Here is a 21324-nt window from a genome sequence, read left to right as displayed (position 1 = left end):
TGTTGGGAGGCATAATAGCAGCTCATTTTCTGTCAAGATGGACGACGTCCCAACAGGACGAAGCCCAAGTACCCAGAGAGATCCCATGCATGTACGGGGAGAACATGCAAACTCCATGCAGAAAAACCCCTAGCCGGGAGTTGAACCCAGGTTTGGTCTAATGTGACCAGAGACTCTTCGACAGAACCGTCTGCTGTTTACCCTACATAGCTTCTGGCAAATCAAACAGGCTTTCTTTCAACAACTGTTTTCTTCTCGCCACACTTCCATAAAATGCAGATTTGTCCTTTTGACATATTCTCCTACCTGAGCTGAGGATTTCTGACGCTCTAGACAATTTTTCCAAAATGTAATCCCTGACGTCTCTGTCACAAGAAATCCATTGAAGAATATTGATACATGGACAAAATATATTAAAACTATTTATAAATGCTTTTACAAGGCACTGTCAGTCTTTTGTACTATCAATTTATCCATTAAACAGTTCAAATTGTCTTTTTAAAAATCAAAACTTTTGGTTACTTGGATACATTATCCCCAAAAAATGTATGGTTATATTTTTTGACCAAAATTTTGATTCTGCATGATTCCTTTTTAAAATGTGGTTTATGATCTTTAATCCCAATTAAAAGTGTATTTGATCTCAGTTTGATTTTAATATATAACCGTACAACAATACAGATATATAGAGTTTTTAATAAAATTGTTAAAATGAAACATGCTACAATTACTTTACTGTGGCTGACATCTCCATCTAGTGGACATGCACATACAGTGGTGAACAGCAGCAGAAATAATTGTTTTAATATAAATGTAGATACAAAAAAAAGAATATAGCTATGTGTGATTTATGAATTTAAACTCTGCAACACTGTCTGACAGTTATGTATGTACATCCTTTTTTCATCTTGCTCATGACTGTTCTTTTAACCAAGGAGTTTTCGAAGTCAAATTGGTCTCTTTGTTTTTTGCTGAACAGGTTTTGGTGAACCCTGGAGGATGACCAGGGGAAGTTTCATTTCTGGGTCTCTCAGCAAAGGGACATCAAGGGTGACCTGTAGCAGAATAAATCCAAAAAGAAAATGGGTTTTATCTCATAAATATAAGAGAAAATTGTTTCGATAACTTGGCCTATTAATATGACAATGCACAGTAATTTATGCTTCTCTTTGTTTCTCTGACCAGTTGAACTATTATATTCTGAGAGCTCAGATGCAAGTCTGTTAGAGTGGATGGCATGTTGGAACAGGTTGTGTTGTAATATGAAACTCTTCCCTCAATGAGCAATGAAGCTTTTAACCCCACCCCCTCACTTTCTCTATCCCATCATGCAGTCACTGTGTGGAGCTGTTTTTTTATGATTCAAGCACTTAAAAATATCAGTTTGTGAAATAAATGAATATGTTAAGCAAAGGTTTTATTGATTTCTGACAATATCTGTAGGCCTCTTTTTTCATATTGAGTTTTCACATTGTATAATAATAATGAACTCTTGTGTGGGACTACTGTCTGAATTTATCCAATAACAAGCATAAATACCTTGATTCTGTACTCCAGATTCATCATGCTGCAATTGAAGAAGGTAGGTGGGAGATGTGGAGGGATAATCAATATTTTGGTTACAGAGCAACTGCTCTCAGCTGGAACAATGTCTCCTATCCCGAACAAGATGTCCTTTGTTTGAACTTTCTTATTCGACTGGGCCACAAAGGTCTGCTTCTCACACAGGTAGAACTTAGGTGTTACAGAGCGCGCCGAGTCATTGCATACTTCCATAAAGACTCCCATAGCCTCACCTATTGTATTCAGGGAGATACAAACAACTTTTATTTAAGCAAAAAGACATCATAGAAAGACATTACAGAGAAGAAAATAAGTATTGATCATGTCAGTAAGTATATTTCTGATACAAATATTGACCTGAAATGTCAGTAACAAATCAGGAAATCCAAACAAAGAAAGAAATTAGCATCAATAGGCCTATAAATTATCTGCTATAATGTTCAGAAGCTGCTTCAGCAGAGGAGCAGTGTGTGTGTGGTTAACCTGCATAGAGGCTATGGTGCTTCATGCATTCCATATTTTGTCATAAAGCTTGCGAGGAGTACCTGGTCATAGCCAGTTTATGGGTGAAATTATGTTCTTTCCGACTCCAGATAGCAGCTCTATTGGTCATTCAAAAATTAAAGGTCTTGAGACAGCTTTTTGCACGTCGACATCAAAAGATGCTTCTTATAACATACCCTGGCAATGTGAAATCTTTCTACAGACCATTAAATAGGAATAAACTAATTAAAAGCAAGTAGCACTGATGGGAGGAAGGAATACTTCATAAATAATCACAGATTTTAGATATTTTTTACCTTTCTCTGCCTTTCTTCAGGCTTCTTTTATTAATGTGTTCAGTACTTATTTGTTTTGATTTGTTTTAAAGTGTGGATATTTGTTTTCCCCGCTGTATGTGTGAAATCTACCTACCTTGCATTAGGCCCATTTTTTCAGAGGTCACATTCATAGTAACCTTTCCAGAGGCACAAAATGAAATCCTGGTTGCATGCTGTTGCTCCTACAGTATCATATCAAAACAAACACTTTTAAGGAGAAAAATCTCAAGCTCTTAGATATCTAATGAGATGACATGGAAAACAAGGTAAGCAAAATTATTTCTCACCTTCAGCCCAATGATTATCATGTCTGATTTGGAGGCAAAAGGAAACTCAGACCTGGTTAAAAAGGGAAACTCCGTCTTGGTTTTGTGTACAAGCCAGATTGACCGAGTCAAATGAGCTCGCAAACTATACTTGATATTACCCCATTTGCCTTTATAAGATGAAGGCATGTCTCTGTAAGGGGAGAACCCAAAGGCAAATTTATTATTTATCCTCAATTTCCAGCATATACAGTTTCTGGGGAGAACCAATACCTGCTTGGAATCAAAAAGCAGAATGGAAAAACGTTTATCCCAGCACCCATGATTTCTGTACCTTAAAAGAAAAATAATGTTACAACAAATCATCAACATATTTTTACCAAAAAAAGTATCACCTCAGAAACTAAATTGCAAAAGATACTTACCATCTCCCTTGTTTTTATCCTGAAGAATGATATGCTCAAAATAGAAGTATTTCTTCTTGTTACTGTGAACCACCGAGGTTTGTCCCTCCTGTTCATACCAAGTCACCTTTGCCTTTCCTTTAGCTCTGACCAACAAACTCTGCACTTTGATCTCTTTGCTAGTTACTACTGTCACTTTTCCAGAAAGAACATCCCCTGGGGAATAGGTGCCTTGATCATTCACCCTGTCGTACTCCACTGAGAAATGCTTCACAGTCATGATAGGACAACATTAAACAGCTGATCCAAATCCTAGTGATACAAAAAACCCATTAGCATAAATATATTGTCCTGAAGGCTTAAATTAAGTTAGCATTAGGAGAATGCCTCTCTTTGATGAACAAGGATGCTGGTAAGACCGAAGCAGTGGACTACAAAACCGGTAACTGTGTCGGACCAGATCACGTAATCAAACCTGCAGGTGTCACTTTCATACAGGTAACTCTAGCCAGGAGGGTGAAGGCTATATAAGTTTAAATGAATATACATAAGGTTAATGTTCTGCATGTGTTCATTTTTGTTTTGGCAAGGCAGTTGGTATAATGAATTTAGTCAAAAGAAAATCTGTTTATTTACATTATATTGCCAAAAGTATTTTCTGTCTACTTTTATATGTACATAGACTTTGAGGACATCCTATTCTTAATCTATAAAATCAAATTAGTTGATGGACCCACCATTGCCAGCAACAGCATCTAACTATTCTGTAAATATCTCCCACAAGGTTTAGGAGTGTGTTCATAGTTAGACGAGAAACCCGGAATTGCAGTCTCCTCTCTAATTCATCCCAAAAGTGTTTAAGAAGTTTTAGGTCTGGACTCTGTGCAGGCCAGTCAAGTTTCTCTGCACCAAACCTTAAACGTCTAAAGCCATTGAAGTGAGTGTAACACCAGAATTCATTAATTTGGTGGTGTGACTCTGTTGGCGGTAGAGTATATGTATTCAAAAGTTATTGTTAACAAAAAGGTAGAAAAATCACAGATTAAAGCACTGAATATCAAAATTATATGTCTGTTTATTAAAAAGGACATTTAAAACAACAACAATTGGACCAAAGTGCAATTTAACATAAAATACATTGTTCAGCTAAACAGGTGAAATTGATAAGACAGCAATCGAGTACATTTCAAATGTAAAACACAATAGGAGCATAGCATGATTAAATGAAGGTGTAGGGCTCTACTTGATTCAAATGTCAAGAGGTGACTCCTTAGTGATGCTAAAGTGGTACGATCTTAAAATTATTCCTGTAAAAAGTAAAAGGTTAAAGGAAAGAGGCCACCACTATCACTGATCAAGCTTTCTCGCCTCCTGTTTAAAGATTTGATCCATTTTTCAGAAGACGCAGACAAAAAGAGACAACCAATCCAAACATACAAACATAGGTGGAATTACCACAATCCAAGAAACATCACATAGATAAAATACATCTTAACTGAATGAAACCATTTTCGTTGCATTTTAGGAACATGACTCTGACGGTTGTTAAACACGTAGAGAGGTGATTTTGTAATAAAAAAGGTTAAAACCTAAACAAAATTAGCTGAACGCAAGCTGTTTGTTGAAGACTTATGAAACACAACTGCCAAATGGTTTACCACGATCAAGACAATGGGGAAGACTCCTATAAAAAGCTTTAATTAGGAATATCATGAGGATTTAGGAAGAGATTTAACAGGCAGTGATGAGGACAACATTAACAGTTGTGATGACACAGGCAGGGAGGTGTAGCTGCCATACATTTTCTGCTGAGTTATCGACTAATGCAGAGAGACTATGTGCTTCTAAAGCCGGTCTCTTATAAGTTGTTTGTTGCAACTACACTAGCACCTGTTTATGTTATGTTCCATTGGAAAACACCATGGATTATTTACAACTGCTGTACAGTAAGACAAAGCTGGGATTTTGTTTTCCACTGGCTCTACAGCAACTTCTCTTACTCTAATGCCTCTGGACTTGCTAGATGTGCAGTTAGCTAACATCCTACGGTGCAGAGGACGAAACTCTGCCAAATGACCATTTTGGAAGAAAGCTTCTAAAGCTTTTAGCAAATGACCTTAAGCTAGCAAACAATCTGACAGTCATGATTAATGGGTCAATGATATTGGTGAGTGTTTTTAACATCTTAGCTGAGGGATGCTCATAATGAGGTAAATAAAATAGCATTTTTAAAATACAAAACTCAGAAATTGTCAGGATGTGTTTATTTTCTATGATTCTAATTATTTTCATTTTTTTGTATTGCAAAAATGGCAAGGGCTATCCTCTTTAAAAGGACTGTCAAACAACTCATTAAAGTTTGTCTCAAAATACTGAAATTAGCAAACCAAAAGTCCAAGAAAAGAGTGAGGGTCATTTATACAATCAAGTTTTCCAAATAAAGCAATTTCAGTTTGTGTCGAAATTAAGGACATTCAAACTCATCCATTATTGGTTTGATTGATTGAAACAATCAATCAAAGGTTTTAATGACTTCTAACTGCCTATTTCCAGAGGTCATTGAACCAGAGGAGGTGGGCCTCCTAGCTGGACACATCCCCAGTTCACCACAAAACCTTTTATGAACATTACATTACACACTTTTAGACAATGCTCAAAATAGATAAACTAATTTGAGTTCTTCTTGCAGTTTTTATAGTAGCTGTTGTCCTCTCAAGGAAATAATCTCGGTCTCAAGTTTTATTTGGCTCATTTATGCGGGAAACTGTTAAGTTGCGCCGTAGGTAATGCAGGCAAGACGATTTGACCATTACATCAACTATGACAAGGGAAAACACTCATACAAAAATATTGATGTTCCCTTTAAAAGGAGGCATTCCCAATGTAGCTATATAATTTCCAAAATGGAAAGAGGGGTATATTGCAGATTCCTCATAGGAAGGTGGAGGATCCGTTGATTGCGACATCCAGGCTGGCAGGTTAAGACTTCCAAATGCTACAAATCTAGAGCAACTCGAAGCATTCTCCTCCGTCTGCTCAGGTATGATGACAATAGGGTGTTTGACCACTAAGTCTGCCTCACATGTGATTCCTAGATATACCTGTGAAGAAAGATTTATAAAAAAATAGCTTTTTAAAAAAGTTTTAGATAAGCACACACATACACATGTTTATACACACATAAACAGTTAAGAAATAAATTATTCACATCCCTGGCAGGTTAAAAGCCATTTTATTTTATTTCACCAACATGTTTCTACTGACTAGAATAAATATTAACATTCTGGATTGGTCGAGCAAGCATCTCAACTTGTATCTAATACAGAATCTGTGGAGGGAGCTAAAGATTAGGGTGATGGCAAGAAGGCATTCTGACCTCAAAGAATTGGAGCTCATCACCTCCTTTCTCTCTGTCTATATATATATGACAACTACATTAGTGTGAAACAGTTTTTGTTACAAGTGGTAATTCATCGATGTGATAAATTACAAGTAGAATGGGCTCATGACAGAACTCTTTTAAATCCATCTTCAGGATGCTGGTTTGTTAGGTCTCAAGAGTATTTATTTCAGACAGCAGTGTTTCTGACTTCCTGACCTCTCTAGAAAAATTTAAAATTAAAATCTGCTGCCTTTTGCTTGCTTTGTTTCTTTTGCTTTGTTTTGTTTCCATATATTTTTATGTAGATTATGGAAATGAGCATACAATCAAGTAATACTTGTTTTTACTTAGCAATGAAAGGAGATATTTTCAAAGAAGAGAAACACAGAATAAGGGAAAGATCAAAGTACAACTCTCAACGTACGTGCTAGAAACCTCTCGAGTGTGCACCGGCTTTTACTGTGTGAAAAGCACATGTCTGAGATGAAGATGACGCACCTAACCAATCGAAGCCCCATCCAGATGTTAGATAGTTATGCTTTGCTATACAAGTATGTGTAAGGTTAAGATAGGTGTACTTTTGGTTCTGGAGCTGGTCCAGATAGCTGTGTGTCTTCCTGTATCTAGTGGAGCGAAAAAGGTAATTGTATGCATACTTGCTATTGTTAATCTACTCTTTTCTTAATTATGTTATGATTCTGGCACGTCTGCTCTACCCTGTCTCCCTGGCTGCAATCAGCAGATTAGATGCACCTGGTGGTTGCTGCAGTGTAGTGCAATCTGTGGCATGCCATACACCTGTGTCTTCCCTGATATATACCGATTCTGACAAGCAGAGTGCCAGATTTTTGAAAGCCATTGTGTGAGTAGATATCCAGCGTTCCTTCCTGTCTGATCATTGTTCTTGACCTTGCCTTGCCTTTTGGATTTATGCCTCTGCCTGCTCCCTGTCGGACTATTTGGATTTTGGTTGTCGACCTTGTTTCCTGCATCTGGTTTATGCCTCTGCTTGCCCCTTGCCTGATGCCTCTTGTTCCGATCGTTGACCCTGTTTCTGTCCTTGGATTATTGAGCCAGCCAAGCCCTCGGATTATTCAGCTTGGAGTCACTTCTTACCTGTGCTGTGGAGATCACCGCCTGCCACCCACTGAGGTTTCCCCTCTGGGTTTCAAGATCCACTCAAGACAAAAGCAGGTTAGTGACTTTTCTGATCTCTGCAAAATCTGGAGACTACAAGTCACTAAAGATTTCTGGGCTTCGCAAACTTCTACAGGAGGTTTATTAGAAATTACAGTTTGGTTGCTACTCCCCTAAACGCTCTTACCTCTCCCAAGGTGAAATTTGTGTGGAATAAGGATGCAGAGAAGGCCTTCAATAGGTTAAAGGAACTCTTCACGTCAGCTCCAGTGTTACGGTCTCCTGACCCAGAGAGACAGTTTATCGTGGAGGTGGATGCCTCAAGCACTGGGGTTGGAGCTGTATTAAGCCAAAGAGGTGAGGATGATCGTGTTCACCCATGTGCCTTTTTTTCAAGGACTCTGTCACAGGCTGAGCGGAATTACGACGTGGGAGACAGAGAGTTATTGGCTGTCAAGTTGGCATTGACAGAGTGGAGACATTGGCTGGAGGGGACTAAGGAGCCGTTTATGGTGTGGACTGACCATAAGAACTTGGAGTACTTGAAATCAGCAAAACGGCTAAACCCCAGACAGGCTAGGTGGGCTCTGTTTTTCGGTTGTTTTAATTTCTCCCTGTCTTACAGGCCAGGGAGTAAAAATGGCAAACCTGACGCCCTATCCCGGATTCAAGAGCCTGAAGAATCTCAGGTGAAGAGGAGTTTATCCTTCCTGAAACCGTCAGGTTGTCTGTGTCCCAAGTGGAGGTGGAAAGGGAGGTCCAGGAAGCCATTAGAGATCTGCTTATCCCACCATCATGTCCACCTGACCGCTGTTTTGTCCCTGAACGCCTTGTGCCTAAGGTACTGGAGTCTTGTCATTGCTCTCGTTTAGCTTGTCATTCAGGAATCAGCAGAACCATTCAGACAGTTCGAACTCAGTTTTGGTGGCCATCACTGGTCAAGGATGTCAAAGACTTTGTTGCTGAATGCACTCAATGTTGTCGTGCTAAGCCTTCTCGTCGCCCCCCTGTGGGGTTGTTGCACCCTTTGCCAATTCCCCCTCGCCCATGGTCACATATTGCGATGGATTTTGTGACAGGTCTACCAGTTTCTAATGGTCACTCTGTACTACTAACCATAATTGACAGATTTTCAAAGATGGTTCATCTGGTGCCGTTAGAGAAGCTTCCATCTGCTAAGGAGATGGGTGAGATATTGACCCGAGAAGTTTTCAGGCTCCATGGAATTCCAAATGACATTGTTTCCAATAGAGGACCCCAATTTGTGTCATGTTTCTGGAAGGAGTTTGTTTGTTCTTGGGAATTTCTGTTAGTCTTTCCTCAGGGTTTCATCCTCAGTCTGATGGCCAAACCGAGAGAGCCAACCAAGAAGCTGAAACCAAACTTCGTATCTTATGTGAGTCTGACCCGACCAAGTGGTCACAAAATTTGCCCTGGGTTGAATACGCCATGAACTCTGTGCAATCAAGTGCCACTGGTTTGTCTCCTTTTCATGTTGTGTTTGGTTTCCAGCCACCCATGTTTTCAGTTCAGGAGAGAGAAGCTAATGTTCCGTCCGCCCAAGCGGCTGCCCTAAGGTGCCAAAGAATATGGAGAAAGGCCAGGAGATCGATGATCAGAATGTCACTGGTTCAGTCAAGAACAGCCAACCGGAGACGGATCCCTGCCTCTAAGTACTAGGTGGGGCAGAAAGTTTGGCTCTCCGCCAAGGACCTCCCATTAAGGGTAGAATCCCGGAAATTGGCACCCCGATTTGTTGGACCTTTCCCAATCTCTAAGATCATCAACCATGTCGCTGTACGACTGAGATTACCCAACTCCATGGGGATTCACCCCACGTTCCACGTTTCTCAGGTCAAGCCCTTCGTGGAGCCCCGACTTGCTGACAAAAGCAGGTTAGTGGCTTTTCTGATCCCTGCAAAATCTGGAGAGACTACAAGTCACTAATCCCTCTTTCTGCTTCAGTGATTCCTGGAAGCTGTGAGGAGTGTTACCCGTGTGACGTTTTCCTGTGGCTGAATAAACCTTTTAAACTTTCAGTACTGTGTCTGGCTGAATCTTGGGTCCGCCTTTTTCTGATTCATAGCAAATTAATATAGTTTGAATGATTACAGCAATTTCTCCTGTGATCATTTAACTAATAACAGTCTTCCTCTCAGGTTAGAAGAATCTACATTTAAGGATCAAGGGCTAAATTGTCCTTAAATTGTTGTTCTGAATATCCTCAATTTTTTTCCATACAGTCAAATGGCTTATTTCAAATTATTTTGAAATCTCTTTAAATCCCTTAAAAGACCTACAAAATGCTATAAAGATGTCTGCATTCATGTCTGAATTCATTTTACAATGTAGAAATAAGATAACCCTACCATCTAATTATTGGATTGGATTATAGATAAATTACAAATAACTGTAGTGGTGAAGCTTACCTTTAGCCTGTACTCTAGCTTGATGATGGAACAGTTTAAAATGGATGGTGGAAGTTCTCGAGGGATGATGATTTCCTTTATCACAGTTGTTTTGCCAGAGTACGAATCAACTGCATCTGCCTTTTCCTTCAGTATTTCATGTTTCTGAATTTTACCTCGGTTTGAGCCAAAGAAGCTCTTCTTCTCTTCCAGTACAAATCTGGGTTTGACTGAACGACTTGAGAGATTCTCAATTTCAACTCGGACCCAAAGGACCTCACCTGTACAATGAAGAGATATAGTCAGTTTCCATCATTACACATCAAGACAACATAACAAAACTAAGATTGAATTGAATAAGGGGCCAGTTAACAGGGGTCAATTATTCAGCTCCATTTGGTTTGATTCCCTAAAAAAGCAATTCAAACCAACTTTCTTGGGAAGCCTTGTTTAATACAACAAACAGCATCATGAGGACCATGGAACACACCAGATTTGCATATGGTGACTCTTTGTATTCTTGATTAGGCTAGGACTCTGTATTCAGCCACATTTACTCTTTTACCTTTAAATAAAATCCAGTTCAAACAACTGCTTGAGAACATTAGCAAATACTCATTATCATGAAGACCAAGGAACACAGCAGGGACAAAGCTGTGGAGATATTTAAAGCAAGGGTGGCTTACAAAACATATTTTAAGCTATGAACATCTAACAGTTCAATCTGCCATCTGAAACAGTAAAGACCATGGCATAACTCTGAAGTGACCAAGATATGGCCTTCCACCTGAACTGGCAGTTTGAAAAGAAAATCATTTATCAGAGAAGCAGCTCAGGGAGCCATTGTAAATTTGGAGTAGCTGCTGAGATCCATAGCTCAGGTGGTAGAATTTGTTGACAAAACAGCCATTACTCATGATCTCCAAAACATCAGGCCTTTTGAGGCCTTTATTGCCTTCTATGACAGGCCATGTTGGAGACCCAGCAAACATGCTTTGATCAGATCAGACAAAAACAGAATCTTTTCACTAACATGCAAACATGCAAAATTCTATTTCTTTCCCTGAACACATCTTTCCTGCACTGAAAAATGGTGGTGGTAGAATCATGCTGTAGGATGCAACTCTTCAGCCGGGATCGGGAAGCTGGTCAGAGTTTCTGAGAAAATGGATAGAGCTAAATACAGGGCTAAATACAGTGGAAGCTAAATATAGTGACAAGGTTCACCTCCAGCAGGACAACAACTGTAAATACATAGCCAGACCTACAATGAAATGGTTTAGATTTGCAACTATTATAACAGCAAAGGGTGGCTCTAAAGAGCATTGTCTCAGGGGAGCTGAATGTATATGCATGCCAGAGCTTTATATGTTTAAATGCGAAACGTTTTGAAAGACATGTATTATTTTCCTTTCACTTCACATTGATGCACTGCTTTGTGTTGGGGTGACACATAGAATCCCAGCTGAAGTTTATGGTTGTAGCATAACAACATGTAAAAAAGTTGAAGGTATATGAATCGTATTGCAAGGCACTAAGTGTCATGTAAAGGGCCTGCAAAAATGTATGCTTCCTAGCATTGTTTTTCCTATGACAGAATATGTACATCTTTAAATCCCTGTGCTACAAGATAATTAAGAGCATAAGGTCTATTGAAAAAGTAATAGAGTTTGTAAGTCAGCATTTTCATTTTCACAAACCAGATCCTTACCCTGTTTGTATCCAGTCTGCCTTGTCTGGACATCCATCAAAACCTTTCCAGAACCACGAGCAATTTTTTTGATCATGCTTCCATGTTGACTGACCTAAAATGGCATTAAAACATTGTGGTTTACATAAATGCTGCTAAAATTAGTTTTCTTAGGTAACTAATTTTTTTTTTTTTTTTTCACTTTCTTTCTCATCAAGTTTCTCATTAAGTTCTGATCCTCCTGCTTTGCACACAAATGTGAAGTGAGTTTTAGCTTTTTTCGTCAGCTTCAGTGACTGAGCTCTGCCTTCAACGTATGTACAGTTTGAACAAAGATTGAGCAGAAAGATGAAGGTATGTTTCGGCTAAATAAAATAACAGAAAATGATTACAATCTGAACAGAAAGAAAAATATCAACTTTAACTCAATCCTTTTGTTGTCTACAGATTCTCTGCCTAACCTGCCTAATCCTGTAAATCACATTGCCATATCAAGGAAAATAGCAACGGAAAGATAATTTTTTGTTCAAGATAGTTGCTAGGGAAGAAATTATTCATCTTCAAGCTCACAAGATGGTTTTATTGCAAAAGTTCATTGATTCTTTTCTTCCATTTAGTTTGATTGTTCAGTATTTGCAGGTTTCTAAGTAGTTCTAAGTACCTTGTTTGTACTTCAGAGCTTTCAGGGGATGCAAGTGTGTAAAAATGAGGGATGTTGCATTTAGGTATCATCCATAAACATAAAACATAAACAAAACATAATTTATATTAAATTGACTTTAAAGGATTTAACTGGAATAGTTACCAGAGAACTTCAAAGAAATACTAAGGCACTGCAGTGTACTACCTGAACAACCTAACAAACTAAACACCATTTTCTGACCCTCATATAATAAATATACACGTACTCGTACTCGTCGTCTTCCACTTTATCCGGGACCGGGTCGCGGGGGCAGCAGACTCAGCAGAGACACCCAGACGTCCCTCTCCCCAGACACCTCCTCCAGCTCCTCCGGGGGGAGCCCAAGGCGTTCCCAGGCCAATCGAGAGACATAGTCCCTCCAGTGTGTCCTGGGCCGTTCCCTGGGCCTCCTCCTGGTGGGACGTGCCTGGAACACCTCCCGAGGAAGGCGTCCAGGAGGCATCCTATAGATGCCCGAGCCACCTCAACTGGCTCCTCTCGATGTGGAGGAGCAGCGGCTCTACTCCGAGCCCCTCCCGGATGGCCGAGCTCCTAACCCTATCTCTAAGGGAGTGCCCGGCCACCCTACAGAGGAAGCTCATTTCAGCCGCTTGTATCCGGGATCTTGTTCTTTCGGTCGTGACCCAAAGTTCATGGCCATAGGTAAGGAGAGGAACGTAGACCAACCGGTAAATCGAGAGTTTCGCTTTTCGGCTCAGATCTCTCTGAGGACCCACAACGGACCGGCACAGCGCCCCATTACTGCGGTAGCCGCACCGATCCATCTGTCAATCTCCCGCTCCATTCTTCCCTCACTCGTGAATATATACAGGGGTTGGACAATGAAACTGAAACACCAACATTTTAGTGTGGGAGGTTTCATGGCTAAATTGGACCAGCCTGGTAGCCAGTCTTCATTGATTGCACATTGCACCAGTAAGAGCAGAGTGTGAAGGTTCAATTAGCAGGGTAAGAACACGGTTTTGCTCAAAATATGGAAATGCACACAACATTATGGGTGACATACCAGAGTTCAAAAGAGGACAAATTGTTGGTGCACGTCTTGCTGGTGCATCTGTGACCAAGACAGCAAGTCTTTGTGATGTATCAAGAGCCACGGTATCCAGGGTAATGTCAGCATACCACCAAGAAGGACGAACCACATCCAACAGGATTAACTGTGGACGCAAGAGGAAGCTGTCTGAAAGGGATGTTTGGGTGCTAACCCGGATTGTATCCAAAAAACATAAAACCACGGCTGCCCAAATCACGGCAGAATTAAATATGCACCTCAACTCTCCTGTTTCCACCAGAACTGTCCGTCGGGAGCTCCACAGGGTCAATATAAACGGTCGGGCTGCTATAGACAAACCTTTGGTCACTCATGCCAATGCCAAACGTTGGTTTCAATGGTGCAAGGAGTGCAAATCTTGGGTTGTGGACAATGTGAAACATGTATTGTTCTCTGATGAGTCCACCTTTACTATTTTCCCCACATCCGGGAGAGTTACGGTGTGGAGAAGCCCCAAAGAAGCGTACCACCCAGACTGTTGCATGCCCAGAGTGAAGCATGGGGGTGGATCAGTGATGGTTTGGGCTGCCATATCATGGCATTCCCTTGGCCCAACACTTGTGCTAGATGGGCGCATCACTGCCAAGGACTACCAAACCGTTCTTGAGGACCATGTGCATCCAATGGTTCAAACATTGTATCCTGAAGGCGGTGCCGTGTATCAGGATGACAATGCACCAATACACACAGCATGACTGGTGAAAGATTGGTTTGATGAACATGAAAGTGAAGCTGAACATCTCCCATGGCCTGCACAGTCACCAGATCTAAATATTATTGAGCCACTTTGGGGTGTTTTGGAGGAACGAGTCAGGAAACGTTTTCCTCCACCAGTATCACGTAGTGACCTGGCCACTATCCTGCAAGAAGAATGGCTTAAAATCCCTCTGACCACTGTGCAGGACTTGTATATGTCATTCCCAAGACGATTTGACGCTGTATTGGCCGCAAAAGGAGGCCCTACACCATACTAATAAATTATTGTGGTCTAAAACCAGGTGTTTCAGTTTCATTGTCCAACCCCTGTATATATACATACCGTATATTCCGCATTATAAGGCGCACTTAAAAACCTTTAATTTTCTCAAAAAATGACAGTGATCCGGAGCACCTTATATATGGATCAATTGGTTAATTGGTTGATCCATACTGGTTGTACACGGCGCTCTGTCAAAATGTTTCAGTACAACTACAAAGCCGCACCACTTGCAGCATTACAGCTACCGTAGTCAGGGGCGTCGCCGAAGTAATAGCGGTAAACACTTGTACTGTGCTTACTCCTAATACAACACCACTTGTGTGTGTATAACGTTTGAATGTACTGTTGCAGGAATTGCCTGAGCTATATGTGATTAGAAGCTCAGTGTGTGGGGTGTATGTTTCGTGTGTGTGTATGGAAGATGTTGACATTACTCCTCCGGACAGAGGTGGCGCTGTGTGCTGCCGTAGCTGAGAATCAAGAGTGAAGGAGTGACGTCGGTATTATTGTGTATGTGGGGTGGGTAGAGACGGCGACCGGAGCAGCGGTGTATGAGTCTGTAAGCCCTGTGTTTTTACGTGCGGCAAAGTCATTAAAAAGAACCCCGAATCTCGTCAGCAACTCAGTGTTTTGATGCTGTTTCTTCATGCTCAACTCAGCAACGTATGAGTGAGGGAGTTAACCCCGAGGAAACTAGTAACTTCGACCCTGGAGAAAGCGTCTCCCCTGTATCATCAGACTACGGTCAGGGGACAGAAACAGGAAAGGTTAACAGTACTAACGTTTGATTTAGTGCATCAAACTGTTTCTTTTACGTGTTTACTGAATCAGGGAAAAGTTCCCTTTCACGTTTTAACTAACGTTTGATTTCAACTTCAACTTCATAGACTCCAATGCATTCCTAACGTGCGGTTGGCTCTATTCAATAGAATTCTATGTAGAGGAGACCTTATCATGAGAGTGAATGGAGTTATCAGAACGCTGGTTTGTAGTGTATTAATAAAGTTTGACTGACTGACTTATCTGACTGTTTTGTTGACATTCTCTTTAGCACAGCTCCATCTAGTGGATGCATAACGCAACCCCAGTCAAACGTTTGACTGCAGTAGCTTCTATTCTATGCGCCTTATAATCCGGTGCGCCCTATATATGAAAACAGTTCTAAAATAGGCCATTCATTGAAGGTGCGCCTTATAATCCGGTGCGCCTTATAGTGCGGAAAATACGGTATATATATATATATATATATATATATATATATATATATATATATTTACACAAATATATTTATAAAAGACGTATGTTTTTGACCCATAAGTTTCACAACTTTAACAATATATGATGTAATTTTGTATGTATCTCAGTCTTAAAGGCCGTCTGACAGAGACTCAAACCACAAACTGTGTGTTGTAAGGACTGTGACAGTGTCCCCGATCTGACAACCAACAATGCGAGCCTATTATCTACTTTATCTAACAGACAGTTTTACCTAATGCAAGTATGTTAACAATAAAAGACTGCACGCTATCACCAAGGAAATAATCAATATGTTATTGACATACCTACAGTATTTACTGTCAATGGTGTCATTGTTTTCACACATGCAATAACAAGAAGGCACCAATAGGAGACATTGTTATCCAGCATACTGGACAAATGCTTAATGAGTGAGGAAAATCTGAGAAAGAGTTTTCTAATTCTAATAATTCTAATTCTAATAATTTTAAATAGTTTAGGCATTACACATTACAAATCTTTAATATTTTTCTTTTTGTAAACAAGATAAAAAGAGATTTTCAGCTTCCTGTATTGTGTCCCCAGTTTGCTTATATTTATGACATTTAAGGGCTTCTTAGCAAGACAGAAGTGGGGTTTGCTGATAACAATGGGACTATTGATAATTTTGAAATATATCAATGAGGTGAAATGAGGTTATATCATTATAACCACCCACTACACAGTAAGCAGTGAGCCACTGTGTAATCTGACACTTTTCTGTCAGAACCAGCTGTAAATTCAAGCTACAGCAGCTGTTGAATAAGACCAATGAGCCTTGACCTCCCATGACTTGATCAATGGTTAAGCATGGTTCTTTTTTTAGACTACATTTGATAAATCCTGACCATTGCAGACTGGGAACACTCAACAGGAGCTGAAGTTGTGGAGATGCACAGAGCCATTCGGTAAGCCATAATTTGGCCCTTGCTCAATTTGCTCAAATCATTTCTCTTGTCCCTTTTTCCTGCTTCTAACACACCAACTGTGAGGATAAAATCTTCTTAGGAATAGTGTCATTAAAAAAGTCTGGTGTTTTGACCACATGATTTCATTAAGACAGTATACGGTAAAACAACTTGAAAATCAGCAATGGTCACATTTCAGGGCTGCTGAGCAATTTTCTGATGAAAATAAAAAAATAAATCTTTTAAAGCTAAATAATGTATTTTATAAATAGTACATGATAGCATCATCATGGCCTATCTCTATGTGCAGCCAATGAAAGTTCTGTAGAAGTGCAATCAACGGTTAACTAGCAAAGTATGTTGTTATTGAACTTTTAAACTGAATCAAAGACAGGAACCACTGCTTTTTGCATAATTTTCATATTGCTTTTGCCGATTTTGTCTGTAAATTTATTTTCTTTTGAGGTCCACAGATCCTACTGTTGTATCTCTATTAATTCAGCAGCAGAATTCAGAACTCAGCAACCCATGTTCCCACAATAAGATATTCACATTTTTAGCAAGTCAATTTAAGTTTGTCAGTTTATTGATAAGGCATATTAAATCACAGAGCTGTATGATGAATGGAGGCAAAACAAGAGAAATACAATATTTTACTTAAATAAAACAGAGTAAACTATAAAAAAGGTAAGATTAATAAATAAAAATATATAAAACTGTTATAAAGTGACCAACTAAAATTAAAGTTTGCACTGATGTGTCTATTTTAACTCTAAACTGATGTCGTTGAAAATAGGAGACCCCTTATCATAATGAAACCACAGAAATAGAGCAACTGCAGGAAGAGTTTAGATCGTGGAACATCTTAGACCATATAATATTTTTACCTACGTTTTGATGGTGAAGTTAAACCATAAAATCTATTTTGCAACAAACAAGAGGTCAAAGGTGAGATGCCAAGCAGGTATGGCAGTTACAGCAAACATTTTCAGTTTCAGAGCGAGATTCCTCATGGTCAATGTCAGATTTTGAAAAGCTTCTCTGCAGCTCTCTGTTTTTACAATTACAAAAGTCCAGCGTGTTTGCAAGAGCAGGTGTTAATAAGGGGACATTTTGTGTCAACGTGGCCCAAGTGGCTCGTGTTTTTCTCACAAATGAGAAGAGGTGTATTCATTCCTTTGTTGTTTAAATTAGAAATAAATGTCATAAAGCCATCTCACTCAGCAAGGTATTATGCTCTAAAAAGCTTAATTTCTCCAGAAGTTCATTTTAAAGCTTTGGGTTCATATATTTGTGGATGCACAAAATCTTTGTTTCTGCCACCACAGTGATAGGACCATAACATCCCTTTACCAGTTTTAATAAAGCGTGGTGCCTGTTTTTGGATCAACTCTAAACTGGAGATAGTTGGTATTTAGTTGTTTTCTGTTATGTGAGTTTTTGTAGTTTGTTTTTCCTTCTTAGAAGCCAATGTAATATCACTCAGTTTTCCAGTTTTAGGAAAAGAGAAATATTTTTGAACAATGTTTTCTTGCTTACTAATTGGAATCTCCAAAGACACAGTTGGTCATGTTGTAGTGTGTATAATACAGTCAGCCACTTTGGACTGCAGAGTGGCTTATGTTTAAGTGAAGAAGGCTAGTTTAACAGTACTACGACTGTGTCATCCAAACATCTTGGCATCTCCCTGCAGTTTTTTTTCTATGCAGCCGTATAACTTGAAGAAGAAAACAAGGGGTACAATGCAGCTGCTTCATAGGGAGGTGGAGGATCAATAGCCTGTGGTCCGTTGATCCAGGCTGGTTCATATGAGGTTCCAAATGCTTCATATCTGAAGCCACTGGTAGGAGGTAGATGATTTTCATCTGTCAATTCAGGCAGGATGACAATGGGGAGCTTAAGAACTATGCTTGGAGCACATGTGATGTCAAGATATACCTGTGAGAAAAAAAATCTAAATTAAAAATTTGATTAAACAATTACATATTTCAGTTTTCATGTTTTTCAAAATATACTGGTTTAAGTTATCCATGTTACGTTTATGGCCAGAAATAAAATAGGCAAAATTTATATATAATGCACTTAGGTATAATGACAACTTAACACCTTATAAACCACTTAAGAGTTTAATAAGAACTTGCAGCACATTATGATTATTAAGAATGCATCAAATGCTTCAAACAACTTTATAAGAATTATACACGTGTTCTGGGATTATGAATGAAAATAAATAAAGACAAATTATTTAGTTGTTATTTGACCACCAGGGTGGGTGCTGTGCCTTTCTTTAAAATTCACATTAGCAGTCTGTGGCAAAACTGAACATTTTGAATTTATTACCTACATAAATATAAGTACAATGAGCATGAAAATGTGTTACTTTGATAAAGTAATTATGCATAATAAACAAACTACTGAATAGATCTATCAGTGAAGGTTACCTTTAGTCTGTACTCCAGCTTGATGATAGGACAAATCAAAATGGACGGAGACAGCTGTCTGGGGATGGTAAGCACCTTTGTCACAGCTGTTGTGCCCCCCCTTGACTTAATGGCATCAGCCTTTTCCTGAAGGATGTCATGCTTATCAACTTTTATGTATTCTCCTCCGTTGTATGTCTTCTTCTCATCCAGTACAAATTTAGGTTTGACTACACGGTTTGAAAGATTGGTGATTTTAGCTGTGACATGGAGCTCTTCACCTGCCCAACAAAAAGAGACGGTCAGTTTAAATAATTTATTCAACAGCATATGATGGTCAAATTACATTATGATTAAAAATTGCAGTTGTTTGTTCATTTTTTCAATTAAAGGCACACTTAAACAGTGTCTCTGTGTCTTTAAAGAGCAAGGAGGGGAATGACAGGGGCTGCAGACCGGCCCAAGAAGGAGCCAAAGCAAGAAGCCACTACAAGACAACATGCTGGAAAGGTGAGAAAATTAGTGAGTGCAATAAAGTTTGGATGCATTCATTTTCTTCAGTAATTCAAAGGCATACAGAATGCAAGGTTTACATCTCTTGCCAAGATGGCTTTACAAATTACCTGAACTTGCACATTAGAAGTATTTGTAGTTTAAAATGTATTTTTGTACCATTCTCTTATATATTGAGGATAATAAGCCATATGAATTTAAAATATTTCATACAATGTATGTTTAGTAATTGCTTTTTAAATTATTGTCTTATATCGTCTTATTTTTAAGTTTCAAGTTTAGAAATAGCGGGCTCTTTTTAATGAGCTAAGCTAGAACATCAGGCTTTTCACATCACTACATAGTAAATAATCCAGTTTAGAACTGTTGATTTAGAAAAAGAGCTAATCAGTTGTTGCCCAGAACAGCTCAAAAAGAAGAAAATAAAACCTTTTTCAGCACTTTGTAAGAAGCTGCAAATTAGATTCCTGTCAGTGTTTACTGGCTGCACAACAGGGAGAGGGGTGGGAACATCTCGCCTTTGACTTGACATGCAATGAAGACAACTTTTGTATAGTGCTCCACCAAACCATTCCACCCCCCTACCCCACCTCCCCACCCAGGTCATCCGGCCTGGGGATTGAGCCATATCATATATATCACTGTGTGAGGTCATGTTTAAGAACAAAGGGAGATAGCGAGTCAGAATACCAATAGGATTGTATTCACCAGGTTTGTATCCCATCCGACGTGTATAGATATCCAGTAAAACTATTCCAGAGTTTAAAGCAATACTCTTCTGCTTGCTTCTGTGTTGAGAAACCTGAAAAGACATTTTAACATGGTGATTTACATACAATAAATACTGTAATATAATGTTCTATTTTGTCAAAACAATTCATTCCTTAGTTCATTAAATTGCATCAGTTTTTAAGGATTTCAGTTTTTTTCTCACCATGATCCCTGGTATGTTCATCTCTGCTTTGGATACAAATGTGAAGTGGGTTTTAGCTTTTCTTGCCGGTATCATTGACTGTTTGAGCTTGGCTTTTAAGGTATGAATAATTTGACCAAACATCGAGGAGAATGATGAAGGTAGTTCTCTGTTGAATTAAATTTAATACAATGATTAAAGTCTGAAAAGAAATTAAATAATTAAATCTCAAGCATTTAAAGTGAAAGTACCTGTCCGGAATCCTAAAGCTGAAAGGAAATACATGCTGTCCTTTTCCAATGATTTCCCTCTCTGAAAAAGATAAATTTTTTGTTTAATCAGCGTCATTGACACTTAAAATTAGGCTGAATAAATAAAATAATTCAAATTTAAAGTCATACATCACCATTTTGTCTTGTTTCTTTCAAGATATACTGTTGAATTTGATAATATTTTTGTTTATGAGAGTAATCCTCAGTTTCTTCTGGGTTGATTTTTCCCAATAGCCCATAATGCTCACTAAAGTTAACCCGAGCTTCTCCTTTGGCTATAAAAACAAGCGACTGGATTTTTGTTTCTTTAGAGGCTTCCAGGATGATCCGTCCATTTATAGTGTCTCCATTTGTAAAAATGTTCCTTCGGTTGATGGCGTCGTAATTAATTTGAAAGTTTTTGATGGTCATTTTCAGCAGAAACCTTACTGAAACTCACTCTGAGTGCACCCAACACGTTTACTGCACAGCTTTTATAGAAGCTTGGAAATCCAGAGAAACCTGTTTCTGATGCATCATCCCTTCAGACAACTGCAGTATGCATTGTTGGCATACCAGGTGCGGTTTATTTTCAGTAAGTAACATTCAAACTACAATGTTGTCATGGTGAGCAACTGAG

The 21324-nt window shown here is 39.1% G+C and overlaps 2 protein-coding genes and 1 pseudogene across 3 annotated transcripts; all 3 read right to left on the bottom strand.

The window, feature by feature from the left end:
* Positions 1-696: 696 nt before the first annotated feature.
* On the bottom strand, positions 697-3334 carry LOC124878640 (arrestin domain-containing protein 3-like). The gene is made up of 6 exons (XM_047382729.1): positions 3076-3334; positions 2924-2984; positions 2672-2843; positions 2479-2566; positions 1540-1796; positions 697-1055 (listed from the first exon to the last, which is right to left on the bottom strand). Exons 1-6 carry the CDS (start codon positions 3332-3334, stop codon positions 948-950), a joined length of 945 nt encoding a protein of 314 aa, XP_047238685.1. The 3' UTR covers positions 697-947.
* Positions 3335-5891: 2557 nt separating this feature from the next.
* LOC124877906 lies at positions 5892-14478 on the bottom strand (annotated as a pseudogene).
* Positions 14479-17151: 2673 nt separating this feature from the next.
* On the bottom strand, positions 17152-21270 carry LOC124878234 (arrestin domain-containing protein 3-like). Of its 2 annotated transcripts, none has more exons than XM_047382089.1 (6): positions 20840-21270; positions 20685-20745; positions 20455-20602; positions 20211-20322; positions 19029-19288; positions 17152-18525 (listed from the first exon to the last, which is right to left on the bottom strand). In XM_047382089.1, exons 1-6 carry the CDS (start codon positions 21114-21116, stop codon positions 18289-18291), a joined length of 1095 nt encoding a protein of 364 aa, XP_047238045.1. In that variant the 5' UTR covers positions 21117-21270; the 3' UTR covers positions 17152-18288. The 2 variants fall into 2 exon arrangements, with proteins under 2 accessions (XP_047238045.1, XP_047238046.1); XM_047382090.1 differs by having other exon boundaries at positions 20229-20322.
* Positions 21271-21324: the final 54 nt, after the last annotated feature.

Source organism: Girardinichthys multiradiatus, chromosome 12 (assembly GCF_021462225.1).
Source record: "Girardinichthys multiradiatus isolate DD_20200921_A chromosome 12, DD_fGirMul_XY1, whole genome shotgun sequence".
NCBI classification, from domain to species: domain Eukaryota; kingdom Metazoa; phylum Chordata; class Actinopteri; order Cyprinodontiformes; family Goodeidae; genus Girardinichthys; species Girardinichthys multiradiatus.
This window is presented reverse-complemented; position numbering and strand designations above follow the sequence as displayed.

Coding starts and splice junctions, on each gene's coding strand:
- LOC124878640 (XM_047382729.1), bottom strand. CDS start 3,334: ATGACTGTGAAGCATTTCTCAGTGGAGTACGACAGGGTGAATGATCAA. Junction 2,985..3,075: donor GGATAAAAACAAGGGAGATG/GTAAGTATCTTT, acceptor TTTTCTTTTAAG/GTACAGAAATCATGGGTGCT. Junction 1,797..2,478: donor AAAAATGGGCCTAATGCAAG/GTAGGTAGATTT, acceptor TGAATACAATAG/GTGAGGCTATGGGAGTCTTT.
- LOC124878234 (XM_047382089.1), bottom strand. CDS start 21,116: ATGACCATCAAAAACTTTCAAATTAATTACGACGCCATCAACCGAAGG. Junction 20,603..20,684: donor AGCTTTAGGATTCCGGACAG/GTACTTTCACTT, acceptor TTAATTCAACAG/AGAACTACCTTCATCATTCT. Junction 19,289..20,210: donor TGGTGAATACAATCCTATTG/GTATTCTGACTC, acceptor TTTGTTGGGCAG/GTGAAGAGCTCCATGTCACA.